The sequence below is a fragment of the Silurus meridionalis genome, chromosome 12 (genome assembly GCF_014805685.1).
Source record: "Silurus meridionalis isolate SWU-2019-XX chromosome 12, ASM1480568v1, whole genome shotgun sequence".
NCBI lineage: Eukaryota > Metazoa > Chordata > Actinopteri > Siluriformes > Siluridae > Silurus > Silurus meridionalis.
This window is the reverse complement of record NC_060895.1, coordinates 10,193,029-10,216,552: the sequence shown is the minus strand read 5'-3', so window position 1 is coordinate 10,216,552 and position 23,524 is coordinate 10,193,029. Positions and strand designations below refer to the sequence as shown.

Sequence of the window (23,524 nt, the reverse complement as noted above, 5' to 3'; positions counted from 1 at the left end):
GTTGCCGCAGCATAAGGTGAAAATAATAATTATACAAGGTGCATTTCCAACTTTTGCCCACGTTTCTCGTGTTGTCTTTTTTGTCTAATATTAATGCCACACGAGTCAAAAGCCTCGAGTCCGGAAAGGTTGACTTTTGTGTAGCTGGTTGAGGGTTCAGTTTGAACTTTGATCTCAGGCGGTGATATTAAACACTGTTTGTATGTTTCTTTTGTACCAAAGCTGAAAATGCACAACACGCACACACACACACACACACACACACACACACACACACACACACAGAGAGCGTTTTCTTTATATATTTTGTTATTGGTGGAGCATCAATGTTGCACACTCAGGATAAACAAATCGGTCTATTTTAAACCACATCAGCTCCGGAACCTATGAGATGTATGATTCTCGGTTAACAGACTGTAGACTGCAGGGTGTATAAGCAGGGTATGAGAGGGAATAAGCAGGGTATGAACACAGTATGAGAAGGTATAAGCAGGCGTACCATAGAGCAGCTATTTTTAGATACAATAAAGTACGGAATTCCTAAGAGGCCATGCATTATAATATTTTTTTCTTGTTTTCTTGTGACAAGGACTTCATTTTCCCATGATCACGACATAACAAACATTACATCAAGAGCAAGTTCTAGATGCAGCATCATTGATAATTAGCATATTTTCTGATATATATCAGAATATGGTACTGTCTAAAATGAGCTCAAATCCCAGTAGTCAAACCACAGACTTCTACTTGTGGTTCTGAGATGGCAAGTGAAACTTTGGTTCCTGTACCTGTGGGTTTGTCCCTTGGATGTGAGATAAGAGTGATAACTATGTGCTTTGAATGATGTTAGGTGGGAGTTATGACAGTAGTAGTGTGCCTTTTGCTAACTGGACCCAGTGTGTTACCCAACATGATCTTTTGAGACAGAATTCGGAAGCAAGACAAAAAGAACGTTCAAGGAATTCAGCCATATCAACATTCAACTGGTTCTCCCAGGCCACCACCAGACTGTTAATTGCCAGTAATATGTAAAACCAAATTGTACATTAACAATGGAATTAAAAAAAAAACCCACTAAACTAAAAAAACAACAACTGATGAGTACTGAATACTCCTTTTATGCCTTTTCTTTTATGATTAAAAGTGTGTTTGTTCAGCAACTATTGTGATTATTATTGAATTATGTGTTTAATTTTTATATTAAGATAAAATAGACAGTGTAAATATTCATTTGAGTAATAATAAATACTCATACTATTGAATACTTATGCTTATTTGTTGAAGGCCAGAAGTTCCCATAGTGTCAGAATTATTAACTTCTCTAATGATGAAAAGCATAATTAATCAGTTTCAGTATACAATTTTTGCTGACTACTTTTTTTAAACCATCAGCTTATTGATCCAGTTAAAGTCCAACATGTCGACGTAGTGAAAACTGTCAGTTTTAGCTAAAATGATTAATTTGTATTAATTTTATCAACTAAAATGGTGTTGAATAAATTGAAGATTTATTTATTGGTATAATATATACCTAAAATTAAATGGGACTTTAAAGTTTTTCATTCCAATGAACAAGACTGTATAGTAGTAAAATCTACATTTACAGATCAACAAGGCCTACTCATTAAGATTATATTAATACAATCTTGAGAAAATGTAAAAAGTACATTTTTATCACAATGTAATCACATGTTTTTAAATTTTTTTGATGGGCTTTTAAAGCAGTTGGACGTCGTTTTATGTAAATACTATAAAACAGATTTTGGCAAACATCTGTTGTTTTTTTTCAGCTAATAATATTTTAATCTATATCTATCTACCATAGTCAGTCATGTGCCAGAATGATTATACATTTTGTATACCTGTATACACTAATAAATACAGAAGATATAAACTGTATGCATTTTTACACTTATTTTCTTTTCCCACAAAGCAGATGTAGAACATACAAACGTGCAACAGTTAAAAAAATCACTTCTCCTTTCACTTCTCAGACTGAAAAGTCATTTATGTTCCTATATGTCAGAGTGTTAATAGAACAATAATACCGAATTCTCCAGGCCACCTCTGCCTTTATCTTATTTTCATTTTGGATGTTGATACGTTGGCAGATAGAACCTTAATAATTGTAGTTTATAGGTTAGTGTGGAAAAAGAACACTTAGTTTTTTTAATATTTCCCATACAATCTCATTTAAAAATAACACCACATCAGAACAACATATTTTTTGTTTATTTGCTTAACTATTTTTGATAATTATATTCCAATAAATGTGCCATATATCTAAACTGCTTCTACCGGTTTAATATTTTCAAGTTGTACTTTATGTTTTGACCTCTAACAATGTTTGAGAAAATAATCAGATGCTAGGTTTTCTACCTAAAGATCAAGGCTCTGTGTGGGTGAAATGTTTGTACAAGAGAAACAAGTTACACAATGTGGGTGTATGTTTCCTGTAAGTAAACAGTGTATAGTACAATGACTTTGAATTAATTTTTCAATATATTATGAACCAAAATATGAGTAACGTATTGCTATTTTTTACACTAATACACTACACTTACACTAATAACTATGCAGATTTTCAGTCTTAGGTATTGTTTTAGTTTTGGAATGAATTCCTGCTATATCTCACATTCAGTGGGTCTGAAAAAGCCAAGAAAATCTAAACTGTCTCTTCATTAAAATAAAACATTACACCTATTACTTATCCATGAGTACAATGTTTCCACTGAAATAGTGTCACATATATTTTGTCACATTTCTTTCTGAGAAAATATAAATTCGGCTGTATAAAATATATACTTACTGTATGTAGACAGTTATAATAATTACTTCAGTGAATCCACAAATAACAGTTACAGTGGCTTATATTTGTACCATTACAAACACACAGACAATTCTACTACTTTGACATGACCCATATTTTGCTGTTTGTGTCTTATTGACTTACAGCAAAATCAATAGTTAAATAAAAATATAATATTTTCATAGATATCACACAGTAAAAGGCGACAACATAGCATTGCACTTTGACATATAGCATTTGCAATGTTGCCGGTTAATCATTAGTGACAGGATAACCGCAGATGGACCTATTTTGGACAGAGTATCTTTAAAAAGATCCTCAAAAGTTAAAACCTGCCATTTTCAATAGACTTCATCATGGAGGTCAGCCATGTCAAAATGAGGATAAGGCTACTCTTAGCCTGCTTCTTTTTTCTTTCTGTTTATGGAAAAACCTCAGGACCGTAAGCAATCATAAAATATTCTTCAAAATAGTCTTCATACTTTATTTGGTTATTTGGTTATTTGTCGAATGTTATGTTTAAAAACATTCATTTTTTAAGTTATAATTTAATTTATTCATTTAATTAAATGTATTTATGAAACATTTTTTTTGCATATTTTAAGATTCACATTAGACAATTCTTTCTTTTAAAAAAATCGTAAAAAAACAAACAAACAATGGTTTTCAAATAGTCAAAAAGTTGCATTTGGTTTGCTTAAATTCAAGCAAATCAGATCAGTAAAAAAATCCTGTTACATTGGCTATTTATGGCTATATACATCAATTGTACCTTAAATGTATTAGACTATCACCTGCTGTCAAATGCCTCACCCTTACTGCAGTCTGATCTGGTGATTGTAAGCGCAATCGAGTCCAGTGCTATTTTTAGGTTTAGAGTGCAGAAAGTTGAGTTTATGGACTGAGTTGACCTGCTTGAAGAGCAAGGTAGCTATTTAGCAGTGAGATCAAGAATGAAGTTTCATAAGATATAAGAGGTGTGAAAGATCTGGGCCAGGGCCTGTTCAACTGTGGGTTTTTACACTAGGCATTTTGGATATTCAGATAGCAGGTATATGAGGGGAAACACAATGGAGCTGAAGCACCAGATAAGCCACTTGCAAAAGGCATGGGTCAGCCAACTGTGAGGGCCACTTTGGACATCAGCATATTTCTCAGAATATTATGTATGAGCCACTAGATCACTGAGGGGACAGCTGAGAGACCATACATCATAACACAATACTCATAGTTACCAGAGTTGCTGCTAAAAGCTTTTTTTTTACTCATCACATATTTCTGCATTATTAAGTGTATTATTATTATTATTATTATTATTATTATTATTAATAATAATAATAATAATAAGGTGTTTACAGTTGATACAAGTGATGAGGGAATGACCACAAATATGCCAGAATGCAATTATAGTACTAAAGTATATTGTTTAACTTATAATAGACATCAAAAACCAGCCCCAATAACTTGAGTTGACTTTTCTCATAAATTTATAGACATGATTAGATTTTACTTAAGATGCTCTGTTAATTCCGTATTCAATTCAATTCATTTTTATTTGCATAGCGCTTTTAACAATGGACATTGTCTAAAAGCAGCTTTACACAGATAAATTGGTATAGTAATAAAAGTAATAATTTATAATTGTAAGATTGTCCCTAATGAACAAGATGTTGGCGAATGTGGCGAGGAAAAACTCCCTGAGATGGCATAAGAAAGGAACCTTGAGAAGAACCTGACTCAAGGGGATCCCATCCTCATTTGGGTGGCACCGAATCTCCATTTATTACAGATAAACTATGTTGAAGAGTTTAGTGATGGTAATCATATGCAAACTGTAGTCTTGATCATTGTAGCAGACTTTTGACATTAAGAGATCAAATCCATCCTCAAAGCTCCTGTGTTACTCTGTAATTTCATGGATCCCCATGCCATTGATGTGAAATCAGAGATCAGAGCCGCCTCCAGTCGAAGAGAACGGCATCCATAATTTTTGACTGCTGCTATTGCTCTTTTGTACAACATTTTGTTTACATTTTTGTTAATTACCATGTTCACTTTACTCTTTTACACACCGTAGTGTGCAATACTTGTGTTGTTTTTGCACTGTTCGCACAAGGTTGCACACGATGCACTTTATGTGGCGAGAACACTCACTAGTCCTTAACCCTGTGTTTTCTGTAATGTAGCTCTATGTTGTTTTATGTAGCACCGGGGTTCAGGAGGAACGTTGTTTAATTTCACTGTGTACTGCGTCAGCTATATATGGTGGCAAAAGTACACACATCCATTACTTAAGTAGAAGTACAGATACTCATGTTTTAAAATACTCGGGTAAAAGTTGAAGTACTGATTATACCTTTTTACTTAAGTGAAAGTAAAGAAGTCTTGGCTCCGACATGTACTTAAGTGAAAAGTAGTTATTACTTCTACCTGTTTTAGCTGTTAACTGGACCTCACATATTAATATTTGACAGACAGACAGACAGACAGACAGACAGACAGACAGACAGACAGACAGACAGATAGATAGATAGATAGATAGATAGATAGATAGATAGATAGAACATTGTCATTGCAAAGTACACAGCAACAAAATGCAGTTTGGCATCTACCAGAAGTGAATATATATATGTAAGCATATGTACAGTGATTAAATATAAAGGCTATAACAGTGCAGAGACGTGTGGACATCATTAAGAGCCTTTGCTATGTTTCCACACGGACAGCTAATGAGGTGATACCGGTGAAAGTGCACCTCTTTAAGTCAAGAAGCTTATATATATATATATATATATATATATATATATATATATATATATATATATATATATATATATAATCATAGACATTTTACAGATTTGAATGATGTATTGTTTTTATCTGTACGATCAATAAAGACAGTAATTTATGTTCGTGTCGCCATTATGAGGGAAAAACCCACAAAACGCCACCCAGAGGATAAATTGTGTAAAACATGGCGGATTTGGTGTTTGAATTGAGACTTTGTGCAAAAATAAAACAAAAGTTTACTGATTAAAAATATTTTTTGGTGGAGTTTATTTATTTATTGTATATCTAAGTAAAGAAGGGACGTCGTGAATAAGTGTATGTTTTGCTGGAGGTTTTAATTTCGCCTCTTTTATATTTATTTATTTATTTATTTATTTATTTATATTTTTATAAAAATGGTAAAACAGAAATGCGCGCTGAATTGATGGCGTTTACAATAATTTTAATTTTGAGCCATATATATATATATATATATATATATATATATATATATATATATATATATATATATATATATAAATACAAAACGAATTAAAAATGTTGTTACCTAATGAATGTATCCAGGCTGAAGATCCACATATAGAACACAAGCAGAGAAAAGATGATGATGATCAGGAATGTGTCTGTTCTCAGTCATGTTTACATCACTGACTCCCTCTGTCTCATCCACATTAACCCCAAACTTCTTACTGCCTTCTGCCTGCTGATTCTTATCTTCGTAAAGAGTGAGAGTCAGGACTTTATACACCAGCGGATTGAAAAAGACGCGCAGTAACAGGAAATCGGTTGTTCGGCTAAAATCGGCGCGCAGTGAAAATAAAAAAATTGATATTTTACCAAATGGATTAAAACTAAAGTAACGAGCCTGTTTTGAAAATGTAAGAAGTATAAAGTCCAGATATTTGTGTAAAAACGTAATGAGTAAAAGTAAAAAGTTGTCTGAAAAATAAATAGTGGAGTAAAGTACTGATACCAGAAAAATCTACTTAAGCACAGTAACGAAGTGTTTGTACTCCGTTACTTCCCACCTCTGATATATGGTTGAAATGACAATAAAAGCTTCTTGACTTGACTTGACTTAACTTGACTTATTGACTCCAGACTCAGGCCAGGATGAAGCAGACAGATCCTACAGGAGAGGTCCAGGAACAGTGTCACTGGTACTTCAGGAGCATGTTAAACTCAACCGAGAGAGAAGAGGAGTGACAGGGAGAGAAAGATATAGATTATTAAGTATTCTTATTGTTGTATAAAAGTTAGGGACACTGTGCAGTTGGGGACTCAGTCGACTCGCTATGGCAGCATTACTAAAAGTAAGAGCCAGAAGATAACAGACGTTAGGGATCACTTGGATAAAAGACATGATTGAACACATGAGTGAACGTGCGAGAGTGAGGGGACGACAGCATACAAATATTTCAGTTCACCAAACATTCTACAGTAAAAACCATGTTGGACGAGAATAATTCATTTGTGAAAATTGCTCGTAGGTCCAATAGCTCATACGTTCGAAAGAATTGATGTAAAATCGATTTGATCCGTTCTACTTAAAAAGTATTTGTAGCCTATTTCAACAAACAAATATACTGCAAATTACCGTACAGTAAACATAATTTAACACTTACCCATGTGGTACTGCAATTGGTGGTGGTTGAGGAGAATCCCTCCTTTCATATGTAAAGCGCTTTGAGTGCTGCAGAAAAGTGCTATATAAATGTAACGAATTATTATTATTATTATTATTATTATTATTACTGGTTGACATGAGCCTTAAAGGACAGACTAGGGTCAATAATTACACCAAGAGATGCTACGTAACCGGAAAGTTTACTTCTAGCTGCATCTCTTCCTAGAAAAAGTACTTCTTATCCAAGTTAAGCAGAAGGAAGTTATCAAGCATCCACTGTATAATGTCCTTTACACATTCCTCAACATTGTTAAGCTGATGCAGCAGTATTAACTGTTAAACTGATAGTTTAGATCTGTTATGTAGCTATGTTGTCTCACATAAACTTACATGAACATATCATCTTGCAACTAAGTACTTGGAAAGAAAGACCAACTTTATTATTTTTTTTGTCTCTAGACATTTTATGGTGACATTTCCTGCAGTAATAGAGTCTGGCTCTCAAGCCACATTTTGTGTGAGTCTTTTGAAGCCTAATGAGACTCTGCAAATGAACATTTATCTGGTTCACAACAATGAAACCAGAACTCTTTTACAAGAGACAGTGGAAGAGGAGATTCACCAGTGTTCTCATTTCGAGGTCAGAACCCCCTCAGACCATAATTATAGTATAAGAAGTATTAGTATCAATGCTGTTGATGTTTTTGTTATTATCTTTTACATTTATTACTAGTGATTGATGTTCTTTAATATGAACAATATCTTAACAGGCTCCACAGGTTGAGGGAGAATCAGTGCAGGAGATCAGTGTAGAAGTCAAAGGTGAAAATTTTAAGATGACAGAGAAAAGAAAAGTAATGTTTAAATCCTACAACACATTGGTATTTATTCAGACTGATAAACCCATCTACAATCCAGGCCAAACAGGTGATTCATTTCAACAATATGGAATATAATATTTAATATAATATCTATTTAATACAAATTTCATTGTTACTGATGATACCTTGCAAACTGCCACGTTTCTCTACCTTTTTTTTTTTTTTTTTTTAGTGAATTTTAGAATTGTCACTATGGATTCAAATTTTATTCCCCTTGAGCAAAAGGTAAGCATCTATGTCTCTGCATGTGCAATAATTTATTACAGAATGGCAGGTTTACTGCCCATTCTGTCCTGTATGTTTACAGTATGTTGTAGAAAAGTTCCTAGTGTCATTTTTGTTTCATTATGCTATGCACATATTAATATAGTACCTCTTTCTGTGTAATATGTTTTTTTTTTTTGCATATTGATATTCATATACAGCGGGGAAAATAAGTATTTGACACGTCAGCATTTTTATCAGTAAAAACAATTGTTTCTAAGTGGGCTATTAACACAAAATTTCCACCAGATGTAGCCATCAAGCCAAATATTGAATTTATACAAAGAAATCAAAATATTTAAGTATACAAGTTGAGTCATTATAAATAAAGTGAAATGACACAGGGAATAAGTATTGAACACACTTTATTTAATACTTTGTAGAAAAGCCTTTGTTGGTGATTACAGCTTCTAGACGCCTCTTGTATGGAGAGACCAGTCATCTGCATTGCTCAGGACTGATTCTGGCCCATTCTTCCACACAAATGGTCTTTAAATCTTGAAGGTTCCTTGGGCCTCTTTTATGAACTTTGATCTTCAGTTCTCTCCATAGATTTTCTATGGGATTTAGGTCAGGTGATTGACTGGGCCATTCAAGCAACTTGATTTTCTTTCTTTAAAACCACTTCATTGTTTCCATGGCCTTGTGTTTGGGATCATTGTCTTGCTAAAATGTCCACCCTCTTTTCATTTTCAGCTTTCTGGTAGATGGCAGCAGATTTTTATCCAGAATGTCCCGGTACATTTCTCCATTCATCCTGCCTTCAATAATATGAAGTCTGCCAGTACCCCTTGCTGAAAAGCAGCCCCAAACCATGATGCTTCCACCCCCAAACTTAACTGGTGGTATGGTGTTCTTGGGGTGGTGGGCAGTGCCATTTCTTCTCCAAACATAGTGTGTAGAATGACTGCCAAAAAGTTCAATTTTGCTTTCCACAGGCTTCCCCAAATACTCTTTCACAAACTTTAACCGAGCCTCAACCTGCTTTTTGTTCAGCAATGGAGTCTTGCATGGCATTGCTTATAGTTTTCTTAGAAACAACAGTACCTGCTGATGCAAGGTCTTCCTGAAGTTCTGCCCGAATGGTTCTTGGCTCTTGGTGAACTCTCCTGATTATTCTTTGGATTCCTCGGACAGGGATCTTACGTGGAGCACCTGATCGTGGCCGGTTTATGGTGAACTGATGCTCTTTCCATTTCCGGATAATGGCCCCCACAGTGCTCACAGGAACATTCAGCATTCTGGAAATGCGCCTATAACCATTCCCATCAAAATGCTTTTCAACGATAAGATTACGAAGATTTTGCGAGAGTTCTTTGCTTTTACCCATCATGAAGTCTTTCCTATGTGCCTCCTGGGTAATGAGAAGCCTTTATAGACCATATATATTAGTATATAAATTAGTACTAATAGGGGGCAGGGTTCTCTCTCAATACTGACAGATTTCAGGTGATCTCCTGGCTTTCTATGCCACTTTGCACCTTGTTATCTTCATGTGTTCAATACTTATTCCCTGTGTCATTTCACTTTATTTATTATGACTCAACTTGTATACTTAAATGTTCTGATTTCTTTGTATGAATTCAATATTTGGCTTGATGGCTACATCTAGTGGAAACTTTGTGTCAATAGCCCACTTAGAAATCCCTTTACTGATAAAAATGCTGATGTGTGAAATACTTATTTTCCCTGCTGTAAATGCATGCAGAATATGAATATGCAGGATAATATTAGTGAAGTGATCGTTTCCTAAACAAATTTTTGCATTTTTATATTCTCTTTTACAGTACAGCACAGTAATTCTTGAGGTAGGTAAATGAAATTTAAAATATTTTTGTTTGTGACACTGTGGTTTACTCAACATTTGTACAAATTAGGTAGTGTCTTTAAAAATGTCTATATATACGTATAAACTATAATTTATCTATAAAATACAGGACACTAATCAGAACAGGATTGGTCAGTGGACAAATGTCAACTCGACAGGCCTGATATTGCAGCTTTCACATCAGCTAAATGCTGAAGCTCCAGAGGGTGATTACTCATTACAAGCCAAAACTGAAAATACGCTGACCACACACAATTTTAAAGTGCAAAAATATGGTAAGTTATACCATTAGTAGAGTACTTTTTTTCAGTTGATACAGAAATATCTGAAATAATTTACTGTAATAAAGAAATGCGATTGACTTTCAGTCTTACCTAAGTTTGAGATTACAGTAAAAACACCAGAGAAGCATAGCATCAGTGAGGATGAACTAAAGCTGGAGATTTGTGGAAAGTAAGTGTTCATTTTATTTCAAGAAATTGAGAAATTGAGAAATTTTAAATCTGTTTTATTACTTTATTTTAAACATTTGCCTTATTAAATTATTCAATATCTAGGATACCCCAATATAGACATTTGCATAAAAGTTTACAAAAAATAAATAATAAATGACCATTTATTGCTTGTGCATTTTTAAGGTACACTTATGGACAGCCAGTACCCGGGGAAGCAGTGGTGAAAGTGTGTCGAGAATTTATGGATGATTATTTTCACAGCCCCTCAGATGATGCACCCATGATTTCACCGTGCTTAGCTGAAACAGTGAAGGTGTGTAAGTAACACTATATGAGATTGCATAATATGGTTTGTCTAAGATCTATCCCTGCATTTGCTATTTTGGTTATCCTAATAGATGAGTCAGACTGGTTGTGCCTTCCTTATATTGAATGTATCAACATTCATAAATTCTGAATTTGAAGATAATTTGGAGAACCATCTTAAAGCTGCTATTACACTGATAGAGGAAGGAACAGGTGAGTCAACAACACATCTGAACAATGCTAACTTGAAAATATTTTTTAAACTTGAACATTAAAATTTCTTTCTTTTGTGTAGAATTTTCCCTAGTAAAATCTGTAATGATAGAGCTCACGTTCGAAATCGGTAAAGTGGAACTTTTGGATTTACCAAAAACATTCGAACGGGAGAAATTTATAGAAGGAAAAGTATGTTTTTTGTTTGTTTGTTAGTTTTTGCATTTTATATATACACATTTTGTTTTATAATTGTGATGTTTTTACATTTCCCTGATTAACAGATTAAAGTTACAACCTTCAGTGGAACACCAGTTCCTAACAAGAAAGTTTATCTTTTGGAGGGTAAATGGTCGCCTAGCAAGTTACTACAAAATCTTACTACAGATAGTAATGGATTCGCAGACTTTTCAGTTGCTTCACCTACACATCCTACAACAGAGATTGAATTGCATGTATGATCACCTCCTCACTTTATTAATTCTTTTATTGAAAGCCATTTCAGTAGATCTTTAAAAAATCCCTATTTCATTGTTATCTAGGCAAGTGTCTATCAAGAGGAAAAATATCATGGATACAAAACTCCATTCTTTTCAAGTTCTAATATCCATATACAGCTGTTCGAACCTGCCACATCATACAGTCCAGTGTTCAGTGAACTGACAATAGAGACCTCAGAGGAACCTATCAAGTGTGGTGCTGAAATTCCCATAGACATTAACTATTATATTGTTGGGGAAACCACTGAACGTTGCAGTATTTACCTTATATACATGGCAAGTACATGCATTAAAACTTTGGATACTGCAATACATTAATTGTCTATATTCTAGTAAGTTAATTAAAATGTGCTTGACAATGATCATCTCATATTTTGTTTTTCCAATCCAGGTCATATCTAAAGGAGCCATAGTTCATCATGGGCATAAGAAAGTTGAATTTGAAGAGTCTATAGGTGTCCAAAAGGAGAAATTTCATTTAATCTATCAGTTGTTGTTGAGTTTGCTCCAGTAGTGCAAGTTGTGGTTTACTCTGTCCTGCCCAGTGAGAATGTCATTGCTGCTAGCAAGAATTTAAATGTGGAAAAATGTTTCCAAAATAAGGTAATGCTGGTACATTCAGATTTTATTTTATTGCCTTTAAAAGTCTACTGGTTAGTAACAGCTATTTTTAATTTTTTTTATTATTTTTTCTTGTGGACTCTAGGTTTCTCTGCAGTTTTCTCCCTCCAAGGCAGTTCCTGGTGAGAAAAACACTCTTGAGCTCATAGCTCATCCTGGTTCACTGTGTGGCCTCAGTGCTGTGGACCAGAGTGTGTTCATCTTGGAGTCTGGAAACCGCCTAGACACTGACAAGGTGAAATTAAGATTGCTGAAATTTATGCACATACAAGTATTTAGGTTTTAAGAATGTTTTATCTAATCTAGTGTCTAAGTGAGCTGAAGCTATGTACTAAAAAGTGCAGGTAGCAGAGGTAAAAAGAAATAAAAATCAGGCAGGGAAACAGTCTTTGGATAACTGCTAATCAAGCATTCAAAGAAATCACAGTTTAGAAATAAGGGAATTAAACTTGAAACACTGTATCAAATATAGATACTAAGTAGACAAGACGCCAAAGAAGAAAACCAGTCAATTTGAGCACCTTACACCCTTCTTTTATTCCATATTTAATGCTATTTTTACATTTAAACATTAAAAGTTGTATGATGTCAATAATATATATGTAACATCACTGTCTAAAAAGCAAAAAATATATATCCTGCTGTTAATGCTAAATGGGTCAGGACTGTTTTGGCAGCAAAACCAAAATACAATATTAGGCAGGTGGTCATAATGGTTTGCCTTGTTGGTGTATATCATTATATTATATAACATTGCATTAGAATTATACCAAGAGTAGTAATGTGTTTACTTGTTTTTTATTGCTTTGCTAACATTAAAATGTTATTTTAAAATTTCACTTACACTAATGAATTATACATACAATTTCATTTCTGTGCATTGCAAGACATTATTTTATAATAATAATAATAATAATAATAGTAATGACACATTATGTATTATTCTATAGATATTTAATTTGTTGCCAGTTACAGCGGTATCGGATTACCCCTATATGATTGAAGAGGCGCAGGAGTGCATAAATGTTAGACCTCGACGGAATGCATGGCGTGAACAGGCTTACAATACTTTGAAGGTAAAAGATTGCTTGTAAATTTTATCACAGTAAACATCAACATAAGTTGTATTAGAACATAATAGTTCAGAATATTCTTTAGGGTTAGTTTGTTTGGAGCCTAATCTAACCTTGACAATATATAACTTGGTGATCTGGGGTACCTGCTACATATTTTTTGATGAAATGTATAGTTATGCATTATGTTATGTACATATAGTATGTGTATAGGTATATATTATCCACACTGAGTAACAATGTATTCAAAATGCTGTAACCCAGTCACCAAATTTGCAGGCAGTTTAATTTAAACCCAAAGTCTTTCATTTTGAATAAAAAATTGACACATTGTGGTCAAATGCATTGCTTAATTTGAAATTCCATTACAAAAACATTGTCCAAATATTTACAGCCCTGACTATATATACATTTGAATATCTGTAAACCCGCACATTTATGAAATTACATGAAAATTTTATTACATTATTACATTACTACATTATTACATTATTACATTAATGAAATACATTTCACAAAACACGTCCTAGAGCTGCAAGCCAGCTTGCTTTCCATGAGCTGGCATGGTATTCTTGAAGTGAAGGAGGAATAATCCCTGACAATCAGCCAGTTATATAGTGTACAGTGCACAGCATGGAATAATCATCGATACATGGCATGAGCTTCCTTGCCAAAGTCGCCATGGCTTGCTCATCGGGGATAAATACACATCGTTTACCTTAACTCTTCAATTTTGTAAAGCTGCTTTGAGACAATGTCCATTGTGAAAAGCGCTATAGAAATAAACTTGACTTGACTTCAGCTACACATCAAAAACTAGAATGAGAAATTGGCATGAACATGGCATAGTTGGTGCCAAATGTAGTAGTTTAAGTTATTCAGAAATTGCTGATCATCTGGGAATTTTACACACAATTCTTACATCAGCAATGGATTGTGATACATCCCCAACAGCAGGTTTTTCATTGGACCCTGAAATAGCGCTGGTGCTATAGATCGCCCATATGGCATTACAAGAGGTGATACTAAAGGCCATCTTGAACTAGTCTCTCTTCTGGATATGAAATTGTATACACTTTTGTCGGTTGAGTTTTGTAAAGATTTTTGCCACAAGTAGTCATATTTGGGCAGAGACCAAAAACAGAGGAATAGAGATACTTGATATTGACTGGGTAAAACCCATAATATTTATTGCATGGCCACAAAGAAGAATCTGCCACAAGGGCATATGAGCCACTTTTTGAGAGTATACCTTAATAGACTCTATTTGGTAGAAAGGTGTAAATATTATTGAGACATCCATGAAACACAACCAGGGCCATTCAGGCCTCTCCATTGAATAAAATTGTTACAAGCCCCAGTGGTGCTTAATGGATGCTCAATGCCACTAACTCAGTAGGGTTTTGTTGTTTCTTGTTGTATCTGCTAATTTCCCTCCTTCTCACAGTGTTTCACATATTTACACCCATCACTAACATATCTGCCCAACAAGAATCCACAGAAGATGGATATGTTTCAAGAATGCTATGGCTTGGAAACATTGTTGATTTATTTTAATTACAATTTAACAAGTTAATTAAGTATTTCATATAATATCTGGCAGAGTGCCTAGATATCACCCTGCAAGATTTTAAAATATGTCAAATATGAAAAAAAGTTACCTTTAAATACGTATGATTGAATTTTATTTCATTTTATACTTTGTGGTTTATTATGTTATTTACAATAATTTACACTGATTATTATTATCTGACAGGGTGTGGGGCTGAAGATGGCAACAAATTTGGCTATCAGACCACCTCAATGTTTGACATACAAAGGCATTCCTTATTTTCGTGGAAGTGCATATGGGGGTACAAGCAAGCCCTTTTTTTTAACTATAACTGTACATAAATGATTGTTTAATAAATATTGCAGTTTTTCATTTATAAATATCTTGTGCATGCATAGTACAATGAATTATGAGTACATCTGATATATAGATATATATATATAGCTGATATATAATATATATATATATTATTTACACTGCTTTTTATCTGTATTGTTTTTACTAATTATTCTACTAAAACAAGTCATTACCACATTAAATTAGTTACTTTCTGTTCAATTGCAGTGCAATATGCAATGGAAGGGTTATCAGGTCATGCACGATCTGGATTAGTGCTAGATTATGAACCCACTGAAACAGTTCGCAAATTTTTCCCAGAAACATGGATATGGCAGATGTCTGAAGTGGGGTTAGTGAACCAGCATTTTCATTTCATATTTAATATTTTTTCAATAGTAAGTAAGAGAAATTGAATATAATAATGTTTTACAGTGACTCTGGATCAGTAGAACTTCCTGTCACTGTTCCTGACACCATCACTACTTGGGAGACAGAGGCTTTCTGTGTGTCCTCTGTAGGTCTGGGACTGGCTCCTCCTGTTCAGCTCACTGTATTTCAGCCATTCTTCCTGGAGCTCTCGTTGCCCTACTCCATTATCCGAGGAGAGGTTTTTGAGCTCAAGGCCACTGTCTTCAATTACCTTTCCAAATGCATTATGGTACTGTAAAGCTAAGACTTTATGACTACAAGTAGGAGTGTAACGGTATGCAAAATTCACGGTTTGGTACGTACATCGGTTTTTAAGTCACGGTTCAGTACAATTTCGATACGGTTAGAGGAAAGAAATGCAAAACATAAACACATTATTATTTTTAACATTCGTTAACATCAACAGTTTAAATTTTTTAAACAATTTTATATAAAATGTCTACTTTTTTATAAAAAAATTCAAATTGAATAAATACAATTAATTCAATACACTTTATTATTATGATTAAACTGAGTAATCAATTAAATTGGCACAAATTAAACTGATTATATACAATTTAATAAATGGAAAAAGTTAATTAAATACTGTAGTAATATTTACATTTTTAAATGTAGGAGTTTCTCCTTTAGAGAGAAATTTTGAAGCTGGACATAAAAAGCATTTTCACGCATGTGCAAAACAAATTTCTGGGACGGAATGAGTAGCCACATTAACTCTGCATTAACTGTAGTTTATTAATAATAATAATAATAATAATAATAATAATAATAATAATAATAATAACTTGTGTACCAAAGCACTGTACCGAAATATTTCTGTACTAATACATGTACTGTTACACCCCTATTTACAAGTACTGTATTGTGTCTCTTAGGATGTACAGTAATTAATCACCTGTTCTACATCAACAGGTTAAAGTGACTCCTGCCTCTTCCGCAGACTACACTCTTGAACCTTCTTCTAATGAGTATTCATTATGCCTTTGTGCAAACCAAATAAAAACCTTCAAATGGACTCTGATTCCCACTGTGCTTGGTTAGTCTTACATCTCTTATACTCTTCTATGAAACCTGTTTTTGCTAGTAAAAGTTTAATTTGATTGTATATTCTGACGTTTTTTATTCCTTCTTTTTGTTAAAAGTAAATATTTGTTTACAATAATTTGATGTTAAAAAATTAGCAGACTTGTGCATATGTTAATGTAATTCTGAGGAACTGTTATACTGCACAATCTTTGTGTTACAGCTGCATTGTCTGCATTGTTTAAAAAAGTAAAACCTAAATATTCTTAAACTTTTACAAAATACTAATTATGTATGTGGGTGACTACAACATCAGGTACCAATAATAATATTCTAATGTTGATCTGTAGTTTGATCTATATCTGAAGTTTAATCTATAAAGCATAATAGCAAATTTATATAGCATAAAGGTGATCATGTAACGCATACAACTTTTAATGATGACAATATTATGTACAAATGTATATTACTTTACTCTAGTGGAAACAAAGGCATATAATTACACATTAAATACACATTAAATTAGCACAGGGACAGATGGGACAGAGATGTAGACATTGCAAAAATAGACACACACATGTTGCTATAACAACAAGAACGGGAATGCAAAATCATGATCTTAGCACTATATAAACTTTGGCTCACTTCACTTTATATTAGAGGATGATTTGTGACATGTACAACCTCATATTGGTTAAAATGCAAGCTTTATGAAAGTTCAAACAACTTCTATGAAATAAGAAATAAGTTTATTTTTTAATACATGGTTTGCAAAACATATTTATAACATGCTTAACTGTTAGTACAGATATTTGCATATATTTCATATTTTTTAACATATTTCAAAAACTAAAATTGTAGTAACATGTAAAAAGCTTGACCATTAAAAAGTGTAGTTTTCTAATCTGTAAACCTGAATTCTAATGCAGATAATTTTCTTAGAGCCATGTAGGAACACAGCACATGGATAGAAAAAGATCTCAGTTTTTTCCTACAACAATAACCACTGTATTTCGTCTTAATTATAATACCTATTATATCTGTATTTCTAGTTACACCTTCTTTATTACATTACAGGAGTCGTAACTCTGACAGTAAGTGCAGAAGCAGAACATTCCCAGACTGTGTGTGACAATGAGATTGTGAGTGTTCCAGAGAGAGGCCGCATTGACACAGTAACACGAAGCCTGATTGTACAGGTTAGTGTCTTGAATATAAGTATAACTTTAAATTTGCAATCCAGTTCTTTATTAGTCTCTGAAGTAATACTATTTCCTTTTTAGGCTGAAGGATTTGAGTTGACAAAGAGCCAGAGCTGGCTTTTATGTCCACAGGGTCAGTCTTGTATATGTTTTTGCATTTATTACTATACATCTTGTTAGTTTAAATCTGATGCGCACAATATTTTACTGTTTAATAACAATGGAGCTGCCTTTCATCTTATTCACAGGCAATAGTGTTTCAGAGGAGTTGGAGTTGACACTTCCTGAGGATGTAATTCAGGGATCTGCACGAGCTTCTGTTTCAGTACTTGGTAAGACAGAATAACTTAATGTAACTTTTTTTATCTGAATAAAAATAATAATAATAATAATAATAAAGCAAAACTATGTAATATTTGTCTTATAACACTGTTTTACTTGAGCTAATGATAAATACTCCAACAAAGTGTAGAAAGGTTATAAAGCAAAGTTTCATTGTTATTCATGTTGGGCTATACTTAAACTGAATTCTGCATAAATGTACATAAAAATATACATGAATATATTTATGAAAAGAAAGTTTTTTTTGCGGGGGTTTGGGGGATGCGGCTTGATAGAGTTGATAGTTTCCACACTTGGTTTTATACTTGCTATGGAGACAGGGTTAACCTCTGTAATCTGAACTATTCATTGCTCTATAACACATTTATGTGCTCTTTAACACAAGGTAACACATTTGTTCACAGCACAGCATACAGAAATTTGTGCCTTCTGTACAGGCATAGGCACTTAGCCCACTCTGTTATTCCAGGTTTGTGAGCATAAGACCACATGCATTTATCTCTTCAGGACAACGCGTCAGCAGACCTAGTGTTCCTCTGAAAACTTCCAAATTGTGAAACATTGTAAATTCCATTTCCAACAGGTAATGCCAGAATTTCTCTGGCACCCATTAATTAGGAAAACAATTCTCAAAGGTTGCATAATTATTGTCATTTGGAAACAAAGTGTGGGTGGATGCAAGCAATCCTAGGCAATCATGCATAGGGCAAAAGTTGCAATTGCAAAAGTCTGCAAATATTAAAGGTTTTCTTGGCCTCTTCAGTCCATCTAATTTGGAACAGGTTCATTGCTACCACCTGAACAAAAGTTTTTTTTTATCTTGAACCAAGGTTTTTCTTTTCCTTTGAACAAGCATAGTACTGCCATTTGGCCAAATGTCTGTAGACTTTTGGTTTCAGCAGATTTACAGGAGAGATTTTTTGGCTCTTTTAATGTTTCTTTCATGTTCCATTTTATATAATTTAAGCTGTATTTCTGTACATCACTGATAAATAAAGGCCAATTTATTAACCTCATAGCACCTACGTTACTGGTCACTTACCATTAACAACTACATTTTGCATATAATTTAAACATATTTAATATGCAAATACAACCTTAAATGTGGTTTATCATATCTATGGCTAGTATCAGTATTCTATTGACTCTTCAGTGTATGTACAGTCTGTGGAAAAAAAATGAAATAAAATAATAATTAAAAAAATAATAAAAATATTTATTTTTTGTAGGTGACATACTTGGTCGTGCCCTAAAAAATCTGGATGGACTGCTACGGATGCCATATGGCTGTGGCGAACAAAACATTGCTCTCCTTGCCCCTAATATTTACATTCTACAGTATTTAGAGAACACTGGGCAGCTCACCACAGCGATCCGTGAAAGGGCTACTGGTTTCCTTAAGAGTGGTCAGTAAGATTATGTTTTTTCAGATTTTAGATTTTACAGATCAACACTAATGATCCTAAATTGACTTTTTTAAACTAACCAGGATAACATTCTTTGCCTTTACACAGGATACCAGAGGCAACTGAACTATAAACATATAAATGGTGCATATAGTACATTTGGCAGGGGGGAAGCGAACACATGGTAAGAATCTAAAGGCAAACCACCAGTTACACTGTAATTAAGTTAGTTATTGTGAACTTATCTAATTCGGGAATGTAAAAAATGTATATACTTTTTAATATACATCTCCATTACCAGGTTAACTGCTTTTGTATTGAGGACATTTGGCAAAGCACAGTCATACATCTTTATTGATCCAGACATCATTAACAGTGCTACGACATGGCTTGTAAATATGCAGAGATCAGATGGCTGTTTTATAAGACAGGGTAGTCTGTTCAATAACAGAATGAAGGTATGTATGCTACTCAGGCCTCCTTTTTATTACAAACTAAAATTCTGAAAACATTTGATACATTTCTACAAGAATATCACAGCTTCATATCATGCATACTGTATCATTCTAATGTATTTCAGGGTGGGGTAAATGATGATGTGACTATTACTGCATACATCACTGCATCACTGCTTGAGTTGGGTAAAACAGTTCAGGTATACAAAATCTGCATTTGCAATTCATGTAAGATTGATAAAATGCTTCCAATCGCAATCACATGAAGTAGACATTTATGTGACTTAAATTGTGTTGAAACTGCAAGTTTTTGTTTTGTTAATTAAATGTATTTGTATTTATACATACTTAAAAAATATATGTTGTTTTTCTTCTACATGACAATTTATATTTTCATTGTAGGATCCTGTTGTAAATAAAGGGTTATTGTGCCTCAAATCTTCTCTTGGTAATCTTCTCATGACAAACACATACACTACTGCACTGTTTGCCTACACTTTCAGTCTGGCTGGAGAGAATGAAATTCGGGAGCAGTTACTAAAAGAGCTGGATAATGTTGCCCTTTCAGGAGGTACTGATTTATTGAAGAAATTTGTAAAATTTCTATTTGTAGCAAATGCAGCAAACTATATTTCTACATAAGTAAAATTGCGGTAAACATGCTTATACAAGCCAATCACAGGGGAACAGTTTGTCATATGGGTTTAACTGTGCCATATTCCATACTCTAATAGGGCACCTAATAATAATTGTTGAAGTAATTGGGCTCCACAGCATCTCTGTTTATTTTCAGCTTTTTTGTTTTATTTTTTGTCAAACTTTGTGTAATAGAAAAGCTTTTTTTTATGATTTCTGTGCTCTCTACAGGTCTCTGTTTTTTTCTGAGGTTGATAGTAGCAAGCTTCATAGGTGGATCATTTTTGCAAGTTAACACAGGGACAAGGAAGTGATGAAAAACGTCTAAATTTTCGCATAAAAGATATTGTCTGTTTTATTTTAGATGGTCGTCTTCACTGGTCTCAGTCAGCATCAGATCAATCCAGTGCATTGTCAGTGGAAATCAGCTCCTATGTGCTGCTAGCAATTCTCACAGCAGATGAACTCACTGCTGCTGATTTGGGATATGCTAATAGGATTGTTAGTTGGCTGGTGAAGCAGCAAAATCCTTATGGAGGCTTTTCATCCACTCAGGTATTCAAATCAAATTGTTCCCTTTAGCATTACTCAGTATCATGAAAAATAAATGTGCAGATTTTATATCATTATGTAAATGTGTGTTTTTTTGTTTTTTGTTTTCATCCAATCAGGACACAGTTGTGGCCCTCCAGGCTCTTGCTCTGTACTCCACTAAGGTGTTCAGCTCAGAAGGCTCTAGCACAGTAACTGTAAAGTCAGCAGATGGAGACAGTCACAGTTTTGAAGTGACACAGGACAACAAGTTACTGTACCAAGAAAGTTCATTAAAGGATGTTCCTGGAAAATACAGCATTGATGTGAAGGGCTCTGCCTGCGCGTCAGTGCAGGTAACTCTTCCTATTTTACAATTCTTGCGTCTGAAAAAAACACTATTCTATCAAGAAAAATGCAGTCCTTTTAATTTATTGTAAGTGATTGTATAAGCACTGGCTACTCTAACAAATAATTTTATGCAGATCTATATAATTTCTCTCTGGTCTATACATAGCGATTTGCGTTTATTACTGTTTAATTTATTTCTTCATGGTTTAACCCATTTGTTAATCCCTGCTTGCAGACAGTGGTTTTCTACAATATCCCCATGCCTACTGAAACTAATACATTGAGCATCAGCGCTAATACTGAGGGAAACTGCACAAAATCCTTTGGACATACTTTGTCCCTCAATTTCACTGTTGGGTAAGAATGATATGTATATATATATATATATATATATATATATATATATATATATATATATATATATATATATATATATATATATATATATTATTTAAACCATTTCATATAATGGTTAATGACTACAGTTACTATTTTTGCAGTGACAATAATTATTAGTTTATTTGCTTTTATTATTGTTAATAAATACTACTGAATTTATTTGCACAAATTTGTTTCCCCAGCTATAACGGGACACTAAAGAGCACTAACATGATCATTGTGGACATAAAACTCTTATCAGGGTTCACAGCAGATCCTGCTGAAGTAAGGAGCAGAAGTGTTGCTGCAATGTCTGTAATTCACATGTTGAGATAAACATAGATGTTCAAATGCTTTGCTACACAAATGTTTATAATATAACAATTATTCCTTTTTTTCTAGCTGAAAAAAGTCATTTTGGTGGAACGGGTGGATTCTAAAGATGACCATCTGATCATGTATATCAAAGAAGTAAGACGAGAACATGATTTACGAATGTTATACAGTATTAATTATGACCTTAATTGCTGTATCTGTACTGTATATCATCTCAAAGAACCACATATATTTATTTATTACACTAAGTAGATTAAAACAAATATGAGGTAGTGTGTTACAATATAATACATGTATACACTACTAGAATATGATGCCTGGTGTGTCTCTAACAGCTCCAAAGTGGCATTCCTAGCAACTATAAGCTGCACATTAAACAGGTGCTTCCTGTGAAGAATCTCAAGCCAGCTCAGATCAAAGTTTATGATTACTACCAAACAAGTAAGAATAATTACACTAATTAAACAATTGTAACTGTATTGGTAACATTTGCTGATTTTGAACATATTTTATTCAGGTGACCAGTCTGAGACCGAGTACAACTCTCCCTGTGTATAGTGTTTGACATCGGAATGGAAGATACAGAAAATAGTTTGTTCATCTGTATGATGATTTTACATGTATTTTCTATTTTCTGTAATTTTTCATTGTTGAAATAAATAAAAAATCCGTCAATGCCTCATAAGTTACTGTTGTATTAAAGATCTTCACAATATGATAGTATACTTTAATAGAAAATTATTTTTTCAATATAACCTTTTATAAATGTCAGGAATTGATTGATTGGTACTGTATTTTGTTTTATTCCAATCTAAATTTACTGGAAGTGTGCAGGTATACTATTCAAATACAGATAGTTAAATGTAACAAAACCAACTGAAACAGCTAATGTTCTTGGCCCCATCTTTAATATTTGTTCATTGGTGTGCTACCATTGCATAAGAAAATAGTAGGATGTTTGTTTTTTGTTTTTTTTTATTACACAATGGTCAAGGCCGAAATCTGTGTTTGCATAAAGTTTGTGTACAAAAGGTTTAGGCTAGTGACTATAAACAGACAAAAATAAACATTTTTGATTTCTGTATTTATTTAGTATTATAAATAAATCCTACCTCCCAATGGAACAAAATGCAGACAAGATAAAAACTGTGAGCTTTATCTATTTATTAAACATTTC

At 33.4% G+C, this 23,524-nt stretch overlaps 1 protein-coding gene across 1 annotated transcript; it reads left to right on the top strand.

Moving 5' to 3' along the window:
• Window positions 1-3,147: 3,147 nt before the first annotated feature.
• Window positions 3,148-23,373, top strand: LOC124394366 (alpha-2-macroglobulin-like). The gene is given in 35 exon segments (XM_046862508.1): window positions 3,148-3,251; window positions 7,686-7,866; window positions 7,997-8,153; window positions 8,280-8,332; window positions 10,159-10,179; window positions 10,309-10,474; window positions 10,568-10,652; window positions 10,838-10,967; window positions 11,053-11,173; window positions 11,256-11,365; window positions 11,458-11,628; window positions 11,716-11,949; window positions 12,065-12,128; window positions 12,131-12,276; window positions 12,380-12,529; window positions 13,245-13,370; window positions 15,124-15,220; window positions 15,484-15,607; window positions 15,691-15,916; window positions 16,600-16,723; window positions 17,788-17,909; window positions 17,994-18,045; window positions 18,161-18,244; window positions 19,484-19,660; window positions 19,769-19,844; window positions 19,962-20,118; window positions 20,241-20,315; window positions 20,518-20,686; window positions 21,116-21,306; window positions 21,423-21,638; window positions 21,869-21,990; window positions 22,215-22,296; window positions 22,414-22,482; window positions 22,683-22,788; window positions 22,865-23,373. Coding segments are annotated over 35 exon segments (4,311 nt in total). The 5' UTR covers window positions 3,148-3,165; the 3' UTR covers window positions 22,906-23,373.
• Window positions 23,374-23,524: the final 151 nt, after the last annotated feature.